The sequence below is a fragment of the Jaculus jaculus genome, chromosome 19 (assembly GCF_020740685.1).
Source record: "Jaculus jaculus isolate mJacJac1 chromosome 19, mJacJac1.mat.Y.cur, whole genome shotgun sequence".
Classification (NCBI taxonomy): domain Eukaryota; kingdom Metazoa; phylum Chordata; class Mammalia; order Rodentia; family Dipodidae; genus Jaculus; species Jaculus jaculus.
In genome coordinates, this window is record NC_059120.1 from 56331658 (window position 1) to 56356420 (window position 24763).

The following is a 24763-nucleotide window of genomic DNA, read 5'->3' on the forward strand; positions in this document are numbered from 1 at the left end:
TGTGTGTGTGTGTGTGTGTGTGTGTCCCCACACAACTCACCACACTTTACACTATATATATATTGCTCTCATATTACATCACTGGAACAGGCCCATCCTTAAAAGTGGTTATAATGGCCAAGCAATATATGAGTTATCTAGTCCTCTGTTGCTGAATATCAAAGCATGTTCTAAAGAATTATATATCCTTTAAAAATGTATTTTATTTTTAACTTTATTTATTTATTTGCTAGCAGGGCGAGCGAGAGAGAGAGAGAGAGAGAGAGAGAGAATGGGTGCATTAGAGCTCCCAGCCACTGCAAACCAACTCCAGTTGCATGGACCACTTTGTACATCTGACTTAATGTGTATACTGGGGAATCAAACCCAGGTCGTTAGGCTTTGCAGGCAAGTGACTTAACCTCTGAGCCATCTCTCCATCCCCAACCTTTCAAGGCAGGGTCTTCCTCTAGCCCAGGCTGCAGGCTGACCTCACTTTGTAGATCCAGGCTGGTGTTGAACTCACTGTGATCCTCCTACCTTAGCCTACCAAGTGCTGGAATTAAAGGGATGAGCCACTATGCATGGCTCACTTATACACTAAGAAATATTGCATTGATTTATTTGATAGAAAGAGGCAGACAGAAAGAGAGTGAGTATGGGCACCCCAGGGCCTCCTGCCACCGCAAACGAATTCTAGATGCATGCATCACTGTTCATCTGGCTTTACATGCACACTGGCAATTGAACCGGGTCTGTCAGGCTTTGTGAGCAAGCATCTTTAGCCACTGGGCCATCTCTCCAGCTTTTGTACAGAACAGGTATCTTTTGTGACATTTCCAAAAATAGTTACCAGCTTGTTGAATCAAAGGACTTTTTAAAGATTTTGGACACAGGCTTGGACTGGCCATTCTCACAGCTATAGAGCATGCCCACTTCCACCCCTAGTGTCCAGAAGCAGGAAACCACTCAAAGAGGCAATTATTCAGGAATAAATTATAGTTTTTGTTAAACAGGTTGAATCTGTAGCTACGATTTTATGTTAGCAGTTCTTTCATGAATTGCCTTTGTGTTTTACCAACTTTTTGAAAATCATGAAATTTTTATGCCTTGTGTGTGTTAGAACTTTTGGCATTTGTGTTATCTGGTAATTATATAGGAGGCATATGTGGTAATTAATATTAGGCATAGCACTATGTGATAATATTAATATTGCTGAATATATTCAATAAATGCTTTTATCCGGCTTATCTGTACAATCCATTTTTAAAAAGATTTATTTTTATTTTATTTATTAGCAACACAGAGGGGGTGAGAGAGAGAGAGAGTGAGAGTCAACAGAGAGAAAGAGAGAATGGGTGTGCCAGGGCCTCCAGCCACTGCAAACGAACTCCAGATGCTTGCACCACCATGTGCATCTGGCTTATGTAAGACCTGGAGAATAGAACCTGGATCCTTAGGCTTAGCAGGCAAGTGCCTTAACCGCTAAACCATCTCTTCAGCCCTAGAGAAATGGACAGATACAGGCAATGGGCACACCGGGCACCGTAGCACACACAAGCGCCCCCTTGTGTCTCGGGCTCGCGTGCGTCCGGGCGGTTCGAACCGGGGTCCCTTAGCATCAGAGTTAAAGTCTCTAACCTCTGAGCCATCTCCCGCTTGCCTGTACAATCCCTTTTTAAACTTGGTTATGCTAACTTTCGTTTCCAGGTGTTGGGAAGCTGGTGGAGGTCAGCTGCGGGCAGCACTCTCTGATGTGGAAGCTGTTTCTGGAGAGGGATTCGGGAGCAATGACCTCAGATGGCCACTAGGTGTCTCGGAGTCACTTTCGCGGCGCAGGGACCTGGACCACTGTGGTCTTACTGGACGACTGTGAATGCAAAGTGATTCACGCACAAGTGACCCGTTTGTCCTGGTCACCAAGCCCGTCCACGGGGCTCCGATGGAGTGAGACAATGGTGCAGCGTCTGAAGAGCCAGCCAGTGCCGTGGGCAGAGCCGAGCCAGGTGCGTGCTGCTGGTTGAGCGGTGCGTGGGGAAAGGGGACCAGCGTGGCAGGAGCAACTCAGCTGGAAGTAACCACACGCGAAGCGACGTCCTTCTCAGGCCCCGAGGGCCTGGCAGATTGTTTTCCTAGGACTGGCTTAGACTGCTCTTATGTAGGTAGAGGGACTTCCAAACCCCACTTCCCAACTCCTTAGCTTATAAGCGATGCTCCCAGGACCACGCCCCGTGGAGCTCACATAAAGTAGACGACACAGTTCTGGTGTTCTCTTCCACCTTCCAGCCCATTCCAGGCAACATCCATCACCATGGGCCAGGACGCTCCAGCCCACTTCCTTGGGATTTGGCCTGGTTCTCCATTTTCAGGTGTGTGTGTGTGTGTATGCACACACACGCGTGCGTGATATTTGAATTATAACTCAGCATTCTATTTGTTCTGTAGTACTACAGAAATACTTTGTGATAATAAATAGCCTGTTCGTAAGCCGCGAATCAGAGTCCGCTTTACAGTGAAGCCCACCGCTGTATCCACCTCTCCAAAACACCCTGAGTCAGTTGACCCAGGCTGTATATTCCAGAGAAGACAGGGCATCCACCCTGCCTTAAGGACCATGTAGGTACCCAGAGACATTTCTAATATCCTCGTTCTTCAACGCCTAAAGCCTCTCATTTTCTTTCTTGTAGGAAAAATCCTCAATTCTAACTTATTCAGGATTTACTTTCCATCTTATCTCACTCTCTACGATATATTTGTGGCTTGACTTTTCTCCGCATCCGATTTGGGCACATTCTTCCCACGCACCTGGTCGTTTGTTTCCGCCACCCTCCACAGACACTTGTGATCTCAGCGTTACACCCTCCCGGCCTTCATATGACACGATGACAGGTCAGCCCTTTTCCCAAGAGTATTCTTGGAACCTCTCAACAAGCACCTCTTCCTTCCCCTCTCCCATCCTCCAAGTCCCCACAGAGCCCCCGTGGACAGAACAATCATCTGAGACATTCACTCTTCACCCCGAGAGCTGGGCACGCTAGACCTTCACCAGCTGAGGAAGGAGAGGCCCGCTGGGTGGGTGAAGTAAAATCAGGGAACAAGCAAGAAACAGGTGCTGCTGAGACGAAGCTTTATTTTTGCACATTGATCGGGCACAGGCGAGAGCCTCCTGAGGAGGAGAAGGCTCTGGGCCCGTGAGAACTACACAGGAGCCTCAGCAGAGAGCACAGCCATCCCACAGGGGCACTGCGTCTGCTGCAAGAGGCACAGGTGCCCGTGTCCAAGAGAGGGGGCAGCAGCTCGGGTTTTCCCTTGGCTCTGGGATTCTCGCCTCCTCTGCAACCTCTGGCCTCAGCATGGGGATTCGGGTCAGCAGCCCCCACAGCTGTGGCCACAGCCAGGACCCCCCGACTGCTGTCCACTGCCGCGGTCACAGGACCTGGAAGGCTGGCGGTGGCATCTGTGGGACCTGCGGGGGCTGCGGGGCCTCAGGCAGCAGCCGCCCTGGGAGGAGCCGAGCCCGCCGCAGCCCCCGGAGCTGGGAGCGCAGCAGGAGGAGGCGGCGGGCACACACTGTGCTGGGCTCTTGGGAGGGCACTTGGGGGAGGGGCACTTGGGAGGGGGCTGGCACTGCTTCTGGTTCTGCTGGCAGGACATCTCGGCGGAGCTTTAACCTGGAACAGCATCACAGGCACGTGAGAATTGCAGAGAATGCAGAGCAATGTCTTCCGGCTGGTTCCATGTGTCAGACCCTTGCCCAGGACCTGTCTGTCTCCTCCTCCTCCTCTTCCTCAGCCTCCTTCACCTACTTTTCCTCCTCCTCCTCTCCTTCTGCACCTCCTATTCCTCTTCCTCCTCTCCCTATTCTTCTCTTCCTCATTCCCTCCTCCTCCACCTCCTCCTCTCCTCTTCCTCCATCACCGCCTCTTCCTCCTCCCCTCCTGTTCCCCACTGCTTTCCAGGATGGCCTCTTTCCCAGTCCTGCTCCAGACCCCACACGCACCCACCTGAGGATCCAGGCTCCGACTGCGCGCTCACCTGATGCAGAGGAGATGGAGGCTGAGGTGCGGGGTCCGGGGCGGCAGCTCTTTTATCCTGGGCAGGCTCAGCGAGGTTCCACCCTGTGACGACAGGGCAGAAGGCCCTGCCCGACACTTCCCTGGTCCCTGCCTCCAGTGCCTTCCTGGACACGTGCAGCAAGAGCTCATGACGTGGAACCAGGATGACCTTGTGACTGCCAAATGCCTTCCCTTTGGTCTACCCCCAACACGCTGTCACTGCGTGGCCCATTCGTCCGTCCATCGGCTCTGTCCCATTTGCTCACTCAGCAGCATTCCTATGACACGTCTCTTCCCTTGAGTCAGCTGCTACATAAATGCGTCTTCATGTGGAGTAATAAATGAACTTGATCTAATGATGTAAGTTTGTAAATACCTCAAGTCTAAGACCCTGAACCTTCGCAAGTCAGTCCTCGTCTGAACTGCAGATCTCAAAAGGCAGGAGGTCTTCAGGTGGTCTCTAGGAGTGGCGGCAGGGGAAGGTCGGGGTCAACAAGGAGGGTCCAATGGGAGGGAGTAGATCATGGATGAGCCTAAACAATGGTACCAAACTGCCTGTATTTGCTGAAAAGAAAACTAATAAATTAAATTAAAAAAAAAGATGGAGTAGAAATAGGAGGGAGAGAATATTGTGTCCCGGTAGAAGGACTTGGTTCATTTGTTTGGAACTGTAATACAGGAATTGTACAACAGAGGGATGATAATCACCATTTGTTAATTGGTCGGTAACTGTGAGGTTGTGCCGCTGAAGGTAGATATGTGCCTCACTCCTTAACTTGGCTTCATATGAACTGAATACTGTAATCCCACTGGAGTTAATTGGAGTTAATACACTTGTATTCCAAATTTTATGTCAAATATAATAATAAAATATATTGCCTTATTTAACAAACATTAAAATAAAATTATACTGGAATTAAAATTCACCCATTTTAATTTAATTTAATTATACTTTAAAAACTTTGTTATAATGAATATTTAATTGTTTATAAACTTAAAAGACTGGCAATCTGGGCTGGAGAGATGGCTTAGCGGTTAAGCACTTGCCTGTGAAGCCTAAGGACCCCGGTTCGAGGCTCAGTTCCCCAGGTCCCATGTTAGCCAGATGCACAAGGGGGCGCACGCGTCTGGAGTTCATTTGCAGAGGCTGGAGGCCCTGGCGCACCCATTCTCTCTCTCTCCCTCTGTCTTTCTCTCTGTGTCTGTCGCTCTCAAATAAATAAATAAAAAAAGACTGGCAATCTGCTTTTGGATTCTAAATATGAAAGGCTTCAATGTCCTTTATTTCTCCAGTGTACAATTGACTCATTTTGAATCAGTGATTCCAGAAGTTCTTGTAATTAATATGTGTATGGGAGCATGAATATTCCTGGAATACAAGGAACAGGGCCTGTCTGATAGTAGCAGGGAAGGCTGGATTAGGGTTCTATATCTTCTCAGTCTTCATCTATAATTTATTATTATTATTTTTTTTTAATTTATTTGAGAGCGACAGACACAGAGAGAAAGACAGGTAGAGGGAGAGAGAGAGAATGGGCGAGCCAGGGCTTCCAGCCTCTGCAAACGAACTCCAGACGCGTGCGCCCCCTTGTGCATCTGGCTAACGTGGGACCTGGGGAACCGAGCCTCGAACCGGGGTCCTTAGGCTTCACAGGCAAGCGCTTAACCGCTAAGCCATCTCTCCAGCCCAATAATTTATTATTATTTTTTTAGAGAGAGAGAAAGATACAGACTTGGCATGCCAGAGCCTCAGCCACTGCAATCAAACACCAGATGTTTGCGCCACCTAGTGTGCATGTGCAGCCTTGCACTTGCATCACCTTTTTGTGTCTGGCTTATGTGGGATCTGAAGAGAGACTGAACATGGTCCTTAGGCTTCACAGGCAAAGCACCTTAACTGCTAAGACATCTCTCTGACCCTCATCTTTAATTTTCAATTAAAAAACTAAAATTGTATATATTTATGATGTATAGTGTGATGCTTTGATATACGGATACAGACAAAATGGGTAAACCAAACTAATACAGCCATTAACTTTAATGCTTATTCTCCATGCCAGACTTGAAATCTACTTTCATATCAACTTTCCAGCACATTGTTATTCACTGCAGTCTCCTAAACGTACTCCTGACAGCAACAAGAAGCCTTCTCATATAATTTTATCTAGTTATTCTATAGTTTCAGGTCTAATGTTTAACTCATCAATACAATATCAACATGTAGAAGTCAGTAAAATTTGTATTCACAGATAACAAATTACCCACAAACTGAGGTCAAGACATCTATCACCTTCAAATCTCAGGAAACACTGCAGAATTACAAATGGAAGAATGTAAGTGCTGAGATGTGGGGGGTCACTTTGGGACAGTATCTCCTGGACGCGAAGTGCCTGTTACACTATGACCCCAGCAGCTATTGCTACCTACATAAAAATGAGCTCATCAACATTACGACACGGATGATGAAAGAGGAGGGGAAAAGTCATCAAAATAGAAGAGGGCTGGGCTAGACGATGGCTCAGCAGTCAAAGGCACTCACTTGCAAAGCCTGCTGGGCTGGGTTTGGGTCCCCCGTACCCACATACTGGCACAAAGATGCACAAAGTGGTGCATGAACCTGGAGTCTGTTGGCAACAGCAAAAGTCTTCGTGTGCCCATTGTCTCTCTCTCTTTCTCTCTCTCATAAATAAATACATTTTTTTTTTTTTTTGGTCTTTTTCAAGGTAGAAGCTCACTCTACAGACTGACCTAGAACGAACGCTGTTGTTCCAGACGGGCCTTGACCTCTCAGCGATCCACCTACCTCTGCCTTCTGAGTGCTGAGATTAAAGGCATGAGCCACCACACCTGGCAATGAATACAATTTTTAAAAAATAGAAGCGATGGTTGGAGAGATTGCACACTGGTTATGCTGCTTGCCTGCAAAGCCTAGTGCCCCAGGTTTGATTCCTCAGTGCCCATGTAAAGCCATATGCACAAAGTGGTACCTGCATCTGGAGTTCCTTTGCAGTGGTTAGAGGTCCTGGCATGCCCATTGTCTCTGTCTGCTTACAATTAAATTAAATTAAATTTTATAAAATAGAGAAGGGTTCATTAGAACGAAGAAGGAGTTCAGTGAAAGGGGATGGGCAAGACCAAGAACAAAGAAAGACATTGGGAGGGGATTGTGATCACATTACATTATCTTCATGTATGGAAGGAAATTGGACTGGAGAGATGGCTTAGCAGTTAAGGCATTTGCCTGCAAAGCCAAAGAACCCAGGTTCAATTCCCCAGGACCCACATTAGCCAGATGCACCAGAGGACACATGTGTTTGGAGTTCATTTGCTGTGGCTACAAGTCCCGGTGTGCCAATTTTCTTTCTCTCTCTCTCTCCCTCTGTTTCCCTCTCTCAAATAAATAAATAAATAAAAATAAAATATTTTTAAAAAGGAAAGATAATGATCCCTTCTACAATATCATTTAAAAAATACTCAGGGATAAATTTGATGAAAGAATTGAGAGCTCTACACACTGGAAATTATAAAACCTTGGGGTGACATGCATGGAAAGATTATCTTATGGTCGTCAAAGATGTCCAGTTTCATCTTTCTCCATAGAAACTCAAGTAGCAACCATGTTCAACAAGAACAGCGTCTGGACGGAAGCTTGTGCAACATTTTGGCCGGTAGAACTGATGACAGCTGTATGTGTTTGACCTCACTGTTCCTCTCCCGAGCTAGCACAACTCTGAACTCAGAATTCCCTGGGACCCATACATTGTACAGACGGAGGAGAAAGTTGGGAGTGAATAGTTTGCTTCTTTACCGTTCTCATCTCACCCCACAGAAAACACTGGAGGTACCCTCAGGGTTAGATCACTTGGGGGAGGGGCGGGGACAGCAGACACAAAGAACTGGAGTCGAGCTCACAGTAACCTGGACCCCAAATCCTGGCATTTGTGCTGTGTTCCACCAGCAGAGGCAAGACCCCCAGGAGCTGGACAGCAGTATTTTTGTGCGGGGAGTGTTATCAAATGATCAGGTTCAGAGATGCATAGAACAGTGAAAGCATTAAGAGAAATCACATCCAGGATGTCTCTGTGCAGCAGTGTATCTCTCAGCAGGAGCCCTGCGCTCCCAGAAGACAGGATGTCACACTGTAAGGGGTGAAGGGGGTCGAAGCTGTGTTTTAGAAGTTAGCAAGGCCCAAGAGCTTTCCCATGCAAACCAAGCCGGTGTGCCACCGCTAGATTCCCTGTAGGAATTACTAAAGAAAATTCTTTAGATTGAAAAGAATGGTTATTGGCTAATAATATAAAACGTATTGCAAACTCAATGGTCTAAAAGTAATAGATAGTCATATTCAGAATATTATAATAGTGGGAGCATTATGTGAAGCAATTTTATCCCCACTTGAGGCTTAAAAAAGAAAAAAAAATAACTAAAGAAACCACTATTTAAAGAAAAAGCATAGCTACAGTAAATTGTTGAGAAATACAAAATTTGGGGGGAATGTATGAATGTGTATCTGTGCATGTGTGTGAATGTGGGCACACGCATGGCATTGCTTACACACGAAAGAATAGGGAAACTTGCAGATGTTGGCGTCCCCTCCCACCTCATTTGAAGCCCTGTTTCTCAGTGAAGTTGCTCATCACTCTTCATGAGGCTGGCCCTGCAGCCCGGCTCTGCCCCTTCACACCGCAGGGGCACTGCCATCCCACACACTCACTGCGGCCCCTCGGGTAGTCACGCCTGAGTGACAAATATTTATCCCCTGAGCCATCTCTCCAGCCCCAAGAAATACAAAAGTTATAAATGGTAAATATGGATCCCGAAAGCATAAAAGGTGGAGGTCATAAAAGTGAAGGTTTGTCTATGACTTTGACGAGTCTTGAGTCTCCCCTAGAGTCACAGCCAACATTGCTGTTGGGCAACACACCCATACGCACACACACACGCACACACGCACACACACACGCACACACACATATATAGAGAGAGTGAGAGAGAAAGAGAGAGCAAGCTGGGCTATAGCAGAGAAGAATCATTTGGTGGGTTTCACGGATTTTACAACCTACATTATACAAGTAATTACATCTCTGAGACTGATCCCTGAGGAAGAATGTGGGTTTGGAGAGAAATGGCTTTTTCTTGGGCTGCAGACGTGGATAACTGCTCCTTCATATAGAGTCATTTCCTAAAGATGTTAATGGCTCATTTTTTTAAAAAAGTACTTTATTTATTTATTTGACAGAGAAAGAGGGAGAGGGAGAGCAAGAGACAGAGAGAACGGGCACGCTGGGTCTCTAGCCATTGCAAACGAACTCCAGACGCGTGCGCCCCCTTGTGCATCTGGCTAATGTGGGTCCTGGGGAATCAAACCTGGGTCCTTCGACTCTACAGGCAAATGCCTTAACTGCTAAGCCATCCTTCCAGCCCAAACGGCTCATTTTAAATCTCGATGATGTGACATTTTGAGTTGCTGTGAGGTTGCACTATGGACGTAACACACGCCCCCAGCAAGTTTGATGGACGCATTTCAGAACTTGCCAGTGTCCTTGTGAATTGACTGGGCCCGTTTGTGCTCCACCTCCCCGAGTCCCTGATGACTGCCCATCCCTGTATTCTGATGTCCCCAAGCTTTTCCACCTTGTGATGGATCTCCTTTTCAGAGAGTCCACAGTGAACTGAAGTGGTAGAAGAAGATGCTAAAACAGGAGCCCTGGTCCTTCCCCCAGACAGGAGTCAACGCAGATGTTCTGTACTGGGCCCTGGGTGGTAGTCCTCAAGAGAACAACCTTTTCTCTTTAATGCTTCAAATAAGGGCCTTACGACCCAGGCGCCCATCCTTCCTCCAGACCAGGAAGTGTCTTGCCTGACTTCTGCTTGCAGTGTGAAGCGGCTGAGCAACAGGTGAGTAACACATGACGAACAAGGACCAACCCTCCTCCTCGCAACCCGTGATGAGCACTGTGGAAGGCAGCTGAGTCATTCTTGGGAAGGATGAGGTAAGCAGGCAAAAACCGGGACCCTGAAAATACACAATGATTTCCGGGAGTTACGACAATGTAGTTTTCGTACTGTTAGGTGGTAGTTGTATTGGTCTGTATTAGTAATAATTCTTTGTTTATACTTTATGCTCACACTAAGTCCACACTAAATCTTCTTAGTTAAGGCATCTATCAGCCTGTGAAACCACCCACTATTTAACTCGTAAGCATACAAAAAAAATCATGCAAGTGAAAATGAAAATCTGGATAGTAAGTTTTCAAAGTTCCTTTTGACCCTCATGCCCTGTCTGTCCTCTCTAATGAATGAATCCATGGCCCAAAATCCTATGTTTATCATTACTGTATTTCCTTCTTTGAGTACCTTAACACCTTTTGCCCATTCCTTGGAATTTTTATTTATTTATTTAACAGAGAGAGAGAGAGAGAGAGAGAGAGAGAGAGAGACAGAGAGAGAGAGGGAGAGGGAGAGAGGGAGAGAGGGAGCATGCCAGGGCCTCCAGCCACTGTAAATGAACTCCAGATGCATGCATCCCCTTATGCATCTAGATAATGTGGGTCCTGGGGAATTGAACCTGGGTCCTTTGGCTTTGCAGGCAAATGCCTCAACTGCTAAGCCATCCCTCCAGCCCAGAATTTTTATTTTTAAGTTAAAAAATTATGTCAGATTATTTAAGGCATCTGGGCTGGAGGGATGGCTTAGCGGTTAAGATTATTTAAGGCATTGTTTATATACCAAGAAAGAACCACTTACTTAAGTATCTAATTCCATTAGCTTTGTCAGATGCTGTTGTGTGGATGTAAACTCTAGCAGGGAGAAGGCTTTCAGCATTTTGATTTCCCTAATAGCCTCGTGCCTCTGTAGTCAGCCCCTCCCTTGTGAGAGCCCTTTAAATCACTGATCTGTTTCTAGTTGTTACAATTTTACCTTTCCAGAATCTCGGGTTATTGAAATCTCAGACTGTTTAGCACTTAAAATTCAGCTTCTTTCATACAGAGTAATACACTTGAGATTGGTTCCCAGTGTTTCTTTATCGGTAGTTCTTTCCTTCTTTATTGTTAAATAGCATTCTGTTGCATAGATATAGCATGCTTTTCTTAGTCCATTCACCAGTTGAAGGACATTTGAGAGGTTTTGAGTTTGGAACAGTTATGAATAAAGGCATTGTACATATCAACTGTGTTTTCCTCTGATTATAAATTTTATTTCCCTTGGATAAATACTTAAGAATTGGATTTCTTAGGCAAATTTCAAACATGTCTTTAATTTTAAGTTGTCTATTTATTTGAGAGAGAGAGGCAGATATATATCTCTAACTATCTATCTATCTATCTATCTATCTATCTATCTATCTGGAGAGAGAGAGAACGAGAATGGGCATGTCAGGGTCTCCAGCCACTGTAAACAAACTCCAGATGCATGCACCACTGTACATCTAGCTTTATGTGGGTCCTGGGGAATTGAACCTGGATCTTTTGGCTTTGCAGGCAAGTGTCTTAACAGCTAAGCCATCTCTCCAGCCCATATATCTTTAATTATAAAAGAAAAATTGGGGCTGTAGAGATGGCTCAGCAGTTCGTGGCAACTTGCAAAGCCTGGTGGCCCAGGTTCAATTCCCCAATGCACACATAAAACCCAGATCCACAAAGTGACACATGCATCTGAAATTCACTTTGCAGGGACAAGAGGCCCTGACATGTGACCTCTCTCTCTTTCTTTATCCGTCCCTCTCTTTGCAAATAAATAAACAAAAGCATTGAAAAATAAATACAAAAATAATAAAAGAAACTTTTGAGCTGGGCCTGGTGGCACCCATCTTTAATCTCAACACTTAGGAAGCAGGGAGAGGAGGATCACCATGAGTTCCAGGCCAGCTTGGGTTAGAGAGTGAGACCTTACCTTAATAAAAACAAAAGTAAGTAAATCAATACAACTTTTAAAGTAATTTGTTTGTTGGCACTTTAATAGATACAGATTGCATCTTGTAGCACACCACATTATCCTCCTGGGCACACTGTACCCTTCTTCCCATCACTCACTGACAACATGGGCGCATGATTTTGCATTCTCCCCAACATGAGTGAGTTCTAGCTATTCCACACCCTTGATGGTATTAAATATTGCCAGTTTAGTTTTTTTGTTGATTTTAGCCATTCCAATGTGTATAGTATATTATCTTGCTTTAATTTGCATTTCCCTAGTAACTAGTGATGTTAAGCATCCAATTTGTCATGCCTGAATCTTCTTTGTTGGAATATTTGTCTCTTCAAATATTTTCTCACTTTGGTCAAATTATCTGTTTTCTTACTGTCGATTTTTATGTATTTTTAAGTATTATAAGCAGAAGTCCTTTACAAAATGCATGTTTTGCTCTCTCTGCTTGCAGATAAATAAAAATATTTTAAAATCTGTTTTAGTAAATTACATAACCAAATGTGTGGATTGTTTTTATTCTAGGTGTTTATAATTTTGTGCTTTATGTACACATTGGTCTATTATCAACATCGCATTTTTATATTTATTAAATATGTTTTAAGCATACAATGTCTAATTATCTCAGCATCATTTGTTGAAATGGAAATACTTTCTAATCAGTGGCCTTTGTATCTTTACTTTTTTGGTTTATTTTTATTTATTTATTTGAGAGCGACAGGCAGAGAGAGAGAGAGAATGGGCGCGCCAGGGCTTCCAGCCACTGCAGACGAATTCCAGATGCGTGCGTCCCCTTGTGCGTCTGGCTAACGTCAGTCCTGGGGAATCGAGCCTCGAAGCAGGGTCCTTAGATTTCACAGGCAAGTGCTTAACCGCTAAGCCACCTCTCCAGCCCTTTTGTATCTTTCTTTACAATGTTTTTGTGATCTATTTTTGGACTCTACATGTCATAGATGTGCCCCAGCTCCGCTCTGCATCTCAGGAGCGAGGCAGCCATCCTGTCTCTGTTGAGCAAGAAGCTTCCTGCGGATTCCCATGGTAACGGTGAGGAAGCTCCTGTCTGATGCCTGTTCATGGTTTCTGAGCAGCGTCTCTGCTCCCCCTGAGATGATCCCGCCAGCTCACCCGCCCCTTCGTCAGATGTGAGCGCAGTCGTCTCTCCGAAACTCCACACCTCTCCTTGGAACTCACGTCCTGAACTGTTCTACCCTTCTGGAAAAAGCACGCTTTTAGAAATTGCAGTATCTTTTGTCATGGAATGCGCACAATAACTGTGTTCGCCCAGATCACAGTGGCCGAAAATGTTCCGCAATTCAAATAGTCACAAACCATAATCCCCATAAGGTTTCTTGGGGTCTATAAAAGGCACATGTCACATGGTCAGAGAAGCCAGTCAGTCTGCTCCCATGACGCACACCCACCCGACTCCGCCTCTCCTGCCCCAGCTCACAGCTTCAATGCCCACCCCGCCAGGCCCATCCTCTCCTCACTGAGTCACCCAGAAACCTGGGCCTTACCCAGCCACTGGGATCAATGCTGCTCTTCATTTGTCACCCAATGACTCAAGAATAAGCCTGTTTAAACCAAAAGGAGCCTTGCTCCCATGCAATCCTATTCAATTCTGCATAAAGCTCTGAACTGCCAAGAGAGGTTGGGCCTCGTTCTTACACAACCCACAGATCCTGCACATTCTATTTTACACTTGCCACCACTGCATTCCTCATTTCTATGTTTCTATTGTCTGGATTGCAAAGCACCCCACTTTACTGCTCTCTCTATCTCTGGCTCTCTCTTATTTATAGCCGTGTCCCACGCGTTGAGCACACAGTGGTTCTCAGTGATGTTGAAGGGAGGAGGAATTGTGGGTTAATGCCTTAAGGAGGAGAAATTCAAGAGAGGAGACTGGCGACAGACATCAGGAAGGGGAGATTCAGGCTGTGGGAGGACATAAAGTGGCTGATGTTTCCACCCAGGTCACACTGGAGGTCAGACTGGACCTTTGTGTGCTGTTAGCGTGACCCCTGTTAGGCTGACATCATCTCCTGCTGTGATTAACATGCCCATGGCGCTGCTGAAGAACCACATGGGGATGCCACTTGTAAACTAGAATGCCCCAAGTAGACTGTGAGGGAGACAACACCCTCGTGTGGCATTGTCTGTGCTTGCCTTGCCCGGCACAGCCGATGAGAACGAAAATACGTTCTCCACTTCTATTCCCAACACCGAGTCTGCAGGGAACAGTCTCTTTTCAATCACTCTGACGTTCCCCATTTCCTAACCCGCACCTGCTTACAGGCGCTCCGTAATTGGTGGGAAATGGTTCACAAAACTCAAAGGGGGCTGAGACTAAAAGTATGGCCCCCAGAAACTCCATCCAGAGGGAGGATAATGCTGGAAAATTCCTTCATCAGCTGCCTCCTCTACCACCCACTCCTCGCTACCCTCTTGAAGTTCACTATGATTCCCTTCCCCGAGGATACCTGAAAGGACTCGTGGGATACGCTCATGACTGAGTTTTAAAATGAAGTGAGGGGCTGGGGAGATGGCTTAGCAGTTAAGCGCTTGCCTGTGAAGCCTAACGACCCCAGTTCAAGGCTCAATTCCCCAGGACCCACGTTGGCCAGATGCACAAGGGGGGTGCACACGTCTGGAGTTTGTTTGCAGTGGCTGGATGCCCTGGTGTGCCCATTCTTTCTCCCTCTCTCTATCTGCCTCTTTCTCTCTCTGTCTGTCGCTCTCACATAAATAAATAAATAAATAAATAAATAAATAAATAAATAAAACCAAAAAAAAATGAAGTGAGGAACATGTAACTGCAAATACAAGAAACTCTTGTATAGGTTTGAATGCCTGTAAAGAATAGGACATATTTGCTACAGAAAGATTATATTCACAATATCATTAATTATAAGAAATAACTGATATAACTGTATCTGCTTTTTTTTTTAACCAGTGGTAAGCTATACTATTTTTCTCTATAAAAATATAATCTAGACTATATTAAGCAATTACTCTCTGATATATTTAGCAAGACTACTTAAATTATATATAAATTATTAAAGTTTAACTACAGCCTTAAGTATGTTTTATCTTTGAACTCTGTATATTATAATAACTGAAATAGGCTAGCAGACCTTGGCTCATATGAAGTTACTAAAATCAAACAGAAACCATTTTCATCTGGGCAAAGCTCATTTATTTGTGTAGCAAAAGATAATGTACTTCTGTCCCTTAATGCTTAGAAACTCCACGGTATCTCTTAGAAGTCACAGGTCATCAAAAGGGCTTTTATCTAACAGGGCCTAACTGGGGACGTTTTACACATGGTAACAGCTACCACTTGGTATTTGTTTTGAGATTTATTTGTCTGTGTATCTAGGCTATTACACGATGAACAAAAGAAAGAATTCATGTGTGATCATACCCCAGAAACTATATAAGACATGCTGCATTCCAATGCATGGAAACCCCCCCCAAAAAAAACAAGGGGGAAAAAAGAGAGGGATGGGGAAGATGGAGGAAGAGGAGTGGGATGGAGGGTCATAGGCTTCCAGCATCTTCTTTCATTCTGGTTCAATCACTAACTGGACACTGGGGAAGTACCAGGAAGGGGCTGGGAACCTGATCCTGGGCATGTGCCTGGTGACACCTCCCCTTGTTGTGAAAGCACAGGCCTCCTCAGGTGACAGCAGCGACTGAACAGGATAAAAGGGCTGGTACCCAGACTCTTCATTCCATAGCATCCTCAGACGCAGCGTGGTCCTGCTTCCTCTGCATCTAGTGAGTATCCTGCAGGGATGGGACTCAGGGTGAAATGTTGGAAGGGATCAGAGGGGAGGGGAGGAAAATGGTGAGACCAGGAGGGAACCCCTGTGGGATATAACAAGACTTCTGTGACCTGCAAAGGTCACAGGATCTCAGACAGCCCCCACCTCCCCACACGCAATCCTCTTTCTATTCAAGTGCACATTCTGATGGCTTTCCTCAAATAGGTGAATCCACTGGGCATTTTTCAGAGATTTAAGAAGCTATATTCTCACATAGACCCACAGCAACCTGTCCTGGGCGAAAAACAATGCCAGAGGCATGTGGCTTGATCCAGCCAATTCCACCGGAATCAGCTTCACCCACCGTCCTGCGGTTCTTGGCCTAAAAAGAGAAAAAATCACAGAGGGGAGGAGATATTGGTCTGTAGGTTTCTGATACTTGCTTTCTTTTGCCCAGGCTCACCGACTTCCCCAGAAATGTCCTGCCAGCAGAACCAGAAGCAGTGCCAGCCCCCTCCCAAGTGCCCCTCTCCCAAGTGCCCTCCCAAGAGCCCAGCACAGTGTCTGCCCGCCGCCTCCTCCTGCTGCGCTCCCAGCTCCAGGGGCTGCGGCGGGCTCGGCTCCTCCCAGGGCGGCTGCTGCCTGAGGCCCCGCAGCCCCCGCAGGTCCCACAGATGCCACCGCCAGCGTTCCAGGTCCTGTGACCGCGGCAGTGGACAGCAGTCGGGGGGTCCTGGCTACAGCTGTGGGGGCTGCTGACCCGAATCCCCATGCTGAGGCCAGAGGTTGCAGAGGAGGCGCGAATCCCAGAGCCAACGGAAAGCCCCGAGCTGCTGCATCCTTTTCCAGAGGCCCTGCAGGTGATTGATCCCACAGGCTGGGATGGAAAGTTCCTGTCTGGGGTGTCAGGCTCTCCCAGAAGCCTCTCTGCCAGCCTGATGCCAGGATCTCACAGACCACCACACCTGCCCCATCTGAGGATCATATGTGTCCTTATGCCCGACCCTGTCAAAAAATAAAGCTTATGATGTAACTATTGTGATATCTGGTCATGTCACTCTGCATCTCGGATCAGGGTTCCTGGGTGGGCAGTTTTCTGTATCCTGAGCTCCTTGGCAGCACAACCAAGCTCTGGGGGCAGATCCTTAGCTAGGTACAGGAAAACATTGTGCTCCTCTTGCTCCTTCTACTCCTGGAAAGGCTGAAGAGCATTAGGTCCTGGAATGAGAGGGAAAGAAGGACGTGGGCTGTTGCCTTGATGGGCTGAAACCCTTCTTCAACGTGTTGAATTCTTTATATCTGAAACAAGAGCGGGACTCTGACACAATCTGTAAATTTCTAATCTATTGAATGGGACTCATTTTAATAAAAGCTGTTTGTAAGGTAATAGTTATAAAACAGTGATTTGGAATCGGGAGGCAGAGGAATGGAAATTGGGTGGAGGAGACGTAGAACAAAAAGATTTAGGGAGATTTCGGAGCTCAGTGGTGCAGCACTTGCCTAGCCCGTTAGCATGTGTGAAACCCTGAGTCCTGATTAAGCACCAAAGGTATGTGGTAGAAGAAGGGGAAAGATGAACAATCACTATGTGAAGACGAGAAAGGAAACGTCAAAACTTGTTTAGTTGGGCCTCATGGACTGTGACATGCTGGGAGTTTGGTGCTAGCCAGTGAGATGACTGGAGCATGAACAATGATGAGTTTAGGAGAAAGAAAATGACGAACGTTTACGTACAATTGGGTGGGGGTCTATAGGGGCTTCTGGCTATGCCACAGTTCTGGAGACTGCTCTTGAGAAGAAAAGCCCGGGTGTTGAGATGAATAATTTTACAGGAAACAGGAACCCAAAGTGCCAAGGATAAGGACTAGGTTTCAGTCTGAAGAGCTCCCCCAGTCTTCCGCCCATGGTCTGAGCTCTCAAGTCCATCTCCAGGATGGCTCACGTGTCCCTAGAGGTCGCCATGGATGTCCCTAATGGTTGCCTTGACACCAGTGTTGTTGCCTGGGCTTGGTGACACTTTAAGTCTGCTGTGAAAACCAAGCTACTCGTCCCCACTTCCATTCACCTGCTCGACCCTGAGCATGACTGGAAAATAGACCATGATTCTCGGCACTCATCTTCTGGAAGTGGGAAGAGGCTGGGGTATGAATGTCATGAACGAGGCTGTGTTAATTCCAGACACCCTGCAGATACGTCTTTCCTCCAACTGTACTCCTGGAGCTCTGTGCCTCACCACGGTGACACCGCTCTTTGTGACGTGTCCCTGGAGCACTGTGTCTCACCACGGTGACATCACTCTTCGTGATGTGTCCCCGGAGCTCTGTGCCTCACCACGGTGACACCACTGTTTGGGATAAGGAGATCTGGGCTTCTAGTGTGTCAGCTCCTTGAATTCACCTCCAGGATAGCTAACAAGTTTTGAGTAAACGGGAGTACAAGAAAAAAACTGTGGCCAAGAAGTGGAGGAGGATATGGCAGGTCTTAAAGCCAAAGAACTTGGCCAATCCTCTGACTCCCAGGGGGATTTCTTTTTCCTTCTTCCCCGTGCACTGCAGGTGAGTAGCACGTAGACCTTTGGCCCCTCCACACCCTGCTTCCTTCCCTCTCCCTGTCATTCCCCCAGGATGCCCCCATGCTTAGAATCCTTCCTCTCTGACCTCCAGAAATTCGTCACATCTCCCACCTGAATAACTTCCCTGGTGCAGCAGCTTTATGTGGTCAACTATGAAACTTCCTGTCCATTTTCCTGAACCTGGTTCTTGCTGGTTCTTTGTGAACTATGATCATGGAACTTACTGATTTGGATTGACATTCTTAAAAAGGGAGAATCTGGGGGCAGGAGGGATGGCTTAGCAGGTAAGGTATTTGCCTGCAAAGCCAAAGAACCAGGTTTGATTCACCAGGATCCATGTTAGCCAGATGCACAAGGGGGCACATGCGTCTGAAGTCCATGTGCAGTGGCTGGAGGCCCTGGCATGCCCGTTCATTCTCTCTATCTCTCCTCTGTCAAGATAAATAAAAATAAGCTATTAAAAAAAGGAAAATCTGAAAGATGGCACTTCTGTTCTCAAGATCTTCCTAGAACCTGGATTTGCTCTGGTAAAGTGGGAAGTGATGGCTTTTGTTTCCAGCCACTGTCTTTTGTGCAACACCGGTATCTACATTTCTTCAGTTTCTTTCATGGATAACTAAATTCCATTAAGCTAAATTTAGCTGGATACAAAACTTCAGACTCAAATCCTCCCTTTCCTGCTCATGGTTGTCTGTTTGTCCTCTCCCACCTCCTCTATCTCTCACTCATTACATTGGGGGTCAGAAACAAGAACAGGAAATTATTACATATTTCATTTGACTCTACCATTAGTTGGTTGCCTCCTCTCACTGGGTTGATGAGTTTCACAAGGAGACTGTCATCTTGAGAGCTCATGTGACTCCTTCTGGGACATCTATAAGAGGTCTCTTCAGAAAGACTTCCTAAATCCCCGCCCTCACTGACACAAGCCACAGCCTCTTGATGCTGGAGTCTCCCTACCAAAGAGACAGCCATGCCAAGCATAGCATAGGTGTCCTCTACTACCCTGAGTTAAACCCTGCCCTAGCTCTTCAAGCCCTGTATTTACTCAACAATGAGCTCAGAGGGAACACCAGAAAGTCAGTAAACCACAGCAGTCATTAAACTTGGGAATAAAAGCCCTAACTTGCCTCCCTGAAGGGATTACTGGCATCTACAAGCTGTCATAATGAAATCCCCCTTTAATTGACTTCTGTCATAGAAGAGACACAAGTACATCTCTTATATAAAAGATAAGGGTAGAACCACAGCAGTCTTTACGAGGACAATGACTCTCCTATCAAAAAAAAAAAAATTCTTATGGCCTGGAGAGATAGCTTAGCGGTTAAGGTGTTTGCCTGCAAAGCCTCAGGACCTAGGTTTGATTCTCCAGTCCCACGTAAGCCAGATGCACATGGCAGTGCATGTGTCTGCAGTTTGTTTGCAGTGGCTACAGGCCCAGGCACACCCATTCTTACTCTTTATCTCTCTCTGTGTGTTAAATAAATAAATATAAGTAAAAAAATTTAAAAATTCTTATTGAATTCAGCATTCCAAATATGTTGCTGAAGAAACAGAAATCTGTGTTTGCATAGCCTCCCCTGTGGTGGTGCCCAGTGGCTTCTTTCAGGCTTATGCGAAAGCAAGTAGACAAAGGTTACCTATCATTTTCAGCTTGGGCACTTAGTCAACATATCAATGATGCCAAAGTAATATTCTAGTCTAAGCTGCTCTCACAGACAGCATGCATCAGAAGCTTTCTCAGAGAAGTTAGGAAGTATGTATATATCATAAAATAGTATGACTTAATCTCAGGAGAGAATTAGAATCTATATAAGAGTCTTAGGGAATATGCCTGGCCATTGGCATTGAAGGTATGTGTCTCTTTTTCCTTACAAATGTCATAGCTGCTTGTCATGGAATGCAATTGTTATGAGGGTGGGAGGGACCAAACTAAGACAGAACTGAACTGGAAGCAAAGAGAGATGAATTCTGTGTTTGTTGATTCATTCTTGATTGCTGAGAGGAATGTCCAGATATACTCCAATGGAGTCAACCAGAGATCCTGTATTGCCTGTTCCTACAATACTGATTAGAATGACTAAGTCACAATATTCTGCCAAGATTCATCTAGCCAGACCAGTCTCTGTAGTGGCTTAATGTGTTGAGACCATAGAGTTAAGGCTTCTTGGGACGAGACTTCTGGGAATTGGGCCCTTATGTTCTGAGAGAAGAGGACAGAGCTTCATAGTGGCTGGCCATCATCTTAGGATGGATGCTCTGCAGAGCATGTACTCTCATGATGAAAAAGAAGGGTGAGCTTCAGGAACCACTCATCACAGTGGAGGCAGTATGAATGGTCTCCATCTTCAGGTCTTGTAAGGAGTCTTCCAGACAGGCAGTCAGGGATGGAGCCAGAGGAAAGCCTTTCAAATATCCCCTGTATTACATAAAAGAGGAGTGAGCCTCTTCATTGAGAATCACTGGCAAGGATGGTTTGATCCTTTGATTTGTGTTCAATTATTTGTCCTTTATTTTCATCAGTTCCTGTCTATCACACATACCTATGACTTGTAGTGGAGATGAGGAAATGGCTGCATACTCAATGCTCTTGTTAGACAAGACCAATAACCAAAACATATAAAGAAATAAAACTCATTTTTGTAGTGAAAGTATGGATGTCAACAGCTATTTTTATGTGTCCCGCAGCACTTGGAATTTCTTTTAGAGGTCATTATCCTTGGTGTAATTAATTTTTATTCAGTCATTCAATCTGCTAGACTGTAAGACCAATAAATATATACACCGTGACTCTGTTTTAAGCACTGTATCTTTACTACTGATTATAATGATTAAGCACACAGTGGTTGCTGTGTTGCTACTAGAATAAGATATAGTAGGAAAACAGGATTTGCATTTCATAAAAATCACCCACATAAGTTCTGTCATTACTCTCCAGCCCTTTTCCCCCTCAGTGTACTAAATAGGCTCGTCTTTTTGTTTAAGAAACATCGCTCTACACAAACCTTAGACTACCAGATTTGTTTTACTGTGACACACATGATACCTCCACCATCACCAGCCTCATCATTAGCAGCACATTGAGTGTCCTGCTTATCAATCATCTTCAGTGTTCCCTGCTCAAAGGTCGTTTTGTTTTCTTATAATCAATATCAGACATTTCTCTGGACAAATGCTTCTTTCACATTACATTGGGGGCTTATGGTGCTGACTGTTGTAGGTCCTTCACAACTTTGTCCGCTTATACACATCCTACCTTACCTTTCACTCTCCAAGTACGTCAGACAGTGCCTGGCTCTCATGTTCATATATATATATATATATATATATATATATATATATATATATACACACACACACACACACACACACACATATATATATATGTTTACTTAGGTTTACTTCAGTCAAGTTCAACTGGAAATGGCCAAGATCAGCAGCTGTGTACTATGCACCTACATTCACACTGCCTAACACAACTCCCAGGAGAGCCAGGCTAAAGTGTACGAGCTGAAGGAGTGAAAGGAGAAGACGCAGCTGGTCTCCAACACGCGAAGAGAGAAGTGGTGAAGACTGTGGGCATTCCCCTGCCAGGAGTCTGGAAAAGCATGAGGAAGCTGAGGATGATGTTGGGCCCTGTCATCTCTCTGGGTTGTGAAAGCAGCCGCATGCCCGGGCCGTGCTTCACAGCCCTGCACACAATAAAAGGACTCCCGCCCTGGGATCTCCATCCACAGCCTGCTCAGAGCAGCCTCTCTCCTGTATCCGGTGAGTACCCAGCTCAGGCCAGAGCCTCAGCTGCGCATGTCTGGGGAAGATAAGCCAAAGCTCAGTGGAAAGAGGGAGGCAGCTGGAAAAGGACCTGTGAGGGGACAGAGAGCAGGACAGGGGGACCGTGACAGGGTCCCTCTGTGGGAAGCTTCAGGGACAGTGTGACACCCCGAAGCCCTGGCTCTCAGCATTCCCTCCTCTCCTCTGACAGACGCTTAGGTGTCCCCGAGTACTGTCCAGGCATCATTCTCCAGTCGTCTGTGTTTGCTTCGGTGCTTTGTGAAGGCAGGACTTGAGGGCAGCTGGAGGAACCCATGTCCTCTTTCGAAGCAGGGCAAGGTGGAAGGAAATGTACTGAAGGTCAAGGGATTAATTTCCACTCTACTTCTTGTAGATCACAGCTCAGAAGGCAGCTGGTCCTGGGAGCAAGGGCTTGAGAAGACCACTGCCCCAGGACACACCGTCCCAAAGCTTTGGCAACTAACTTTGTCTTTCGTCGTCCAGGATCGCCGACTCCCGCCGAGATGTCCTGCCAGCAGAACCAGAAGCAGTGCCAGCCCCCTCCCAAGTGCCCCTCCCCCAAGTGCCCTCCCAAGAGCCCAGCACAGTGTGTGCCCGCCGCCTCCTCCTGCTGCGCTCCCAGCTCCGGGGGCTGCGGCGGGCTCGGCTCCTCCCAGGGCGGCTGCTGCCTGAGGCCCCGCAGCCCCCGCAGGTCCCACAGATGCCACCGCCAGCGTTCCAGGTCCTGTGACCGCGGCAGTGGACAGCAGTCGGGGGGTCCTGGCTGTGGCCACAGCTCTGGGGGCTGCTGTTAACCTGTTCCATGGAATTAAAAGTTAAGAAAGAAAAGCTGCATAATTCCTGGAAGCAGCACTATCTCATTCCTCTCTCTCTCTCTCTCTCTCTCTCTCTGATCAACTGAGGGCCCTCCCACTTCTTTATGTCCCTGTAAGGAAATAAAATTGTTATTCCTCGATGCAACATGTGTCTTTGATATCTGCTTGTCCCATTCCGCGCTGCCCAACATCAAGTGCTGAAACCTTTCTCAGGAGACCCCTAGCCACTCACAATCCCCTCGTCCACTCCCAAGACCTTGAATGCAGGGGTGGTGCGTAGGGATGGAACAGAGGAAGTCTTGCCCTAAGCAGGACCCTGGTTGGGATTAAACATGGAGCTTCATGAGGCAGATGAGAGCCTTTCAAGCTTAGGTGTGGCAGAGAAGAAAGGGCTGGGGGGCGACTTCAGACTCGGCAAGTGTCCACACTCTGACGCCTTTAACCCTAACAAGCTGTGGTCCTCACCACTGGGGATGACAGCAACCCATCCCCCACCCCCAGAGCTTGAGACTAACACAGAATGTTCTGGCAGTGATATAGGTGAGACCCATGGAGCCACAGTGGCTCAGGCAGACACTTTTTTCCCCAAGCTAGAACCACAGCAGAAAGGGGACCGGAGGCAAAGGACCCAAGGCATGTTTGGGACTGGGCTGCTGAGAATGACAGACAGGGCCGTGAGTTTTCCTTGGAGGATGGCCAGTAAGTGATCCCTAGGGAAATGAAAAAGCAAACTGTGTGTGTGTGTGTGTGTGTGTGTGTGTGTGTGTGTGTGTGTGCGTGTGTATTTTCTTTCTCCTTACTCTCTCACAAACATTAACCCTATGACACAGAGCTCACAGTCTAGATAATTCAAAGGCATCAGAGAAACAGAAAAAAAGAAGCCTTGGACAGGGATGAACTGGTTCAAAATTATTGCTGATCAGCTCCCTTTTTTTTTAATTTTCCTACTTTGATTTGTGGTCAGGGAAAAGGAGACAGAACATGTGAGCAGTAATGGAGATGGGTTGCAAAGCAAGAGGAAGCTCTCCAGCCTCTCAATTGGGAGGTCAGAGTTCCTTCATTCCATAGGCAGATGTTTTTCTGATAAAATGAATCCAGGAAGCTACCATGTACTTAAGCATTTTCTCTGCATTGTCAGGACTCTTGAAGACTAGTTGCCTGTTATCTTTCTTTCCTTTGTTCAAACAATATGTGCCAACACAGAGGAAGAAATGTACAAGCTGTGGTTCCCATCTTTGTGTTGCTGATAGTGTAACAGGAAGCCTGACAGGTGATCCACTTATTATAAGCTGCAATGACAGCTGCTGTTACATAAGTGTGTGTGTGTGTGTGTGTGTGTGTGTGTGTGTGTGTGTGTGTGTGTGAAGTCCAGGTGATTTAGCATTTGGGCAAGAATTCCTTTCTGCCCTGACAGGAGTGATGTATCCATACATTGTCGCTGGTATCCCGTGTGGCAGGTGGGACCTTTGACCTACAAAATGGCTCTTTATGGAGCAGGAGACATGGAGTTGCAGTCTGGTTTGCATTGCTGGTAGAAATCACCCAACCAAGAGCAGCTTCTGGGAAAAAGAGATTTATTTTGGCTTACAGGCTCGAGGGGAAGCTCCATGATGGCAGGGGAAAACGATGGCATGAGCAGAGGGTGGACATCACTCCCTGGCCAACATAAGGTGGACCACAGCAACAGGAGGGTGTGCCAAACACTGGCATGGGGAAACTGGCTATAAAGCCCATAAGCCCGCCCCCAACAATACACTCCCTCCAGGAGGCATTAATTCCCAAATCTCCATCAGCTGGGGAGCTAGCATTCAGAACACCTAAGTTGATGGGGGACACCTGAATCAAACCACCACACAT

At 46.4% G+C, this 24763-nt stretch overlaps 3 protein-coding genes across 5 annotated transcripts; 2 read left to right on the top strand and 1 right to left on the bottom strand.

Annotated features, from left to right (window-relative positions):
- Positions 1-3122: 3122 nt before the first annotated feature.
- Positions 3123-4181, bottom strand: LOC123455951 (late cornified envelope protein 3D-like). Of its 2 annotated transcripts, none has more exons than XM_045137885.1 (2): positions 4015-4181; positions 3123-3650 (listed from the first exon to the last, which is right to left on the bottom strand). In XM_045137885.1, the coding sequence occupies exon 2, from the start codon at positions 3631-3633 to the stop codon at positions 3346-3348; it is 288 nt and encodes a 95-aa protein (XP_044993820.1). In that variant the 5' UTR covers positions 3634-3650; positions 4015-4181; the 3' UTR covers positions 3123-3345. The 2 variants fall into 2 exon arrangements, with proteins under 2 accessions (XP_044993820.1, XP_044993821.1); XM_045137886.1 differs by having other exon boundaries at positions 3984-4181.
- An 11485-nt stretch (positions 4182-15666) lies between these two features.
- LOC101609983 (late cornified envelope protein 3D-like) lies at positions 15667-22885 on the top strand. Of its 2 annotated transcripts, none has more exons than XM_004667173.2 (2): positions 15667-15740; positions 22575-22885. In XM_004667173.2, exon 2 carries the CDS (start codon positions 22595-22597, stop codon positions 22883-22885), a length of 291 nt encoding a protein of 96 aa, XP_004667230.2. In that variant the 5' UTR covers positions 15667-15740; positions 22575-22594. The 2 variants fall into 2 exon arrangements, with proteins under 2 accessions (XP_004667230.2, XP_044994761.1); XM_045138826.1 differs by lacking the exon at positions 15667-15740 and adding an exon at positions 21979-22067.
- On the top strand, positions 16205-16725 carry LOC101609694 (late cornified envelope protein 3E-like). The gene has a single exon (XM_004667172.2). The coding sequence runs from the start codon at positions 16205-16207 to the stop codon at positions 16484-16486; it is 282 nt and encodes a 93-aa protein (XP_004667229.2). The 3' UTR covers positions 16487-16725.
- Positions 22886-24763: the final 1878 nt, after the last annotated feature.

Excerpts from the sequence above, each read along its gene's own strand:
- LOC123455951 (XM_045137885.1), bottom strand. The coding sequence starts at position 3,633 with ATGTCCTGCCAGCAGAACCAGAAGCAGTGCCAGCCCCCTCCCAAGTGC.
- LOC101609983 (XM_004667173.2), top strand. The coding sequence starts at position 22,595 with ATGTCCTGCCAGCAGAACCAGAAGCAGTGCCAGCCCCCTCCCAAGTGC.
- LOC101609694 (XM_004667172.2), top strand. The coding sequence starts at position 16,205 with ATGTCCTGCCAGCAGAACCAGAAGCAGTGCCAGCCCCCTCCCAAGTGC.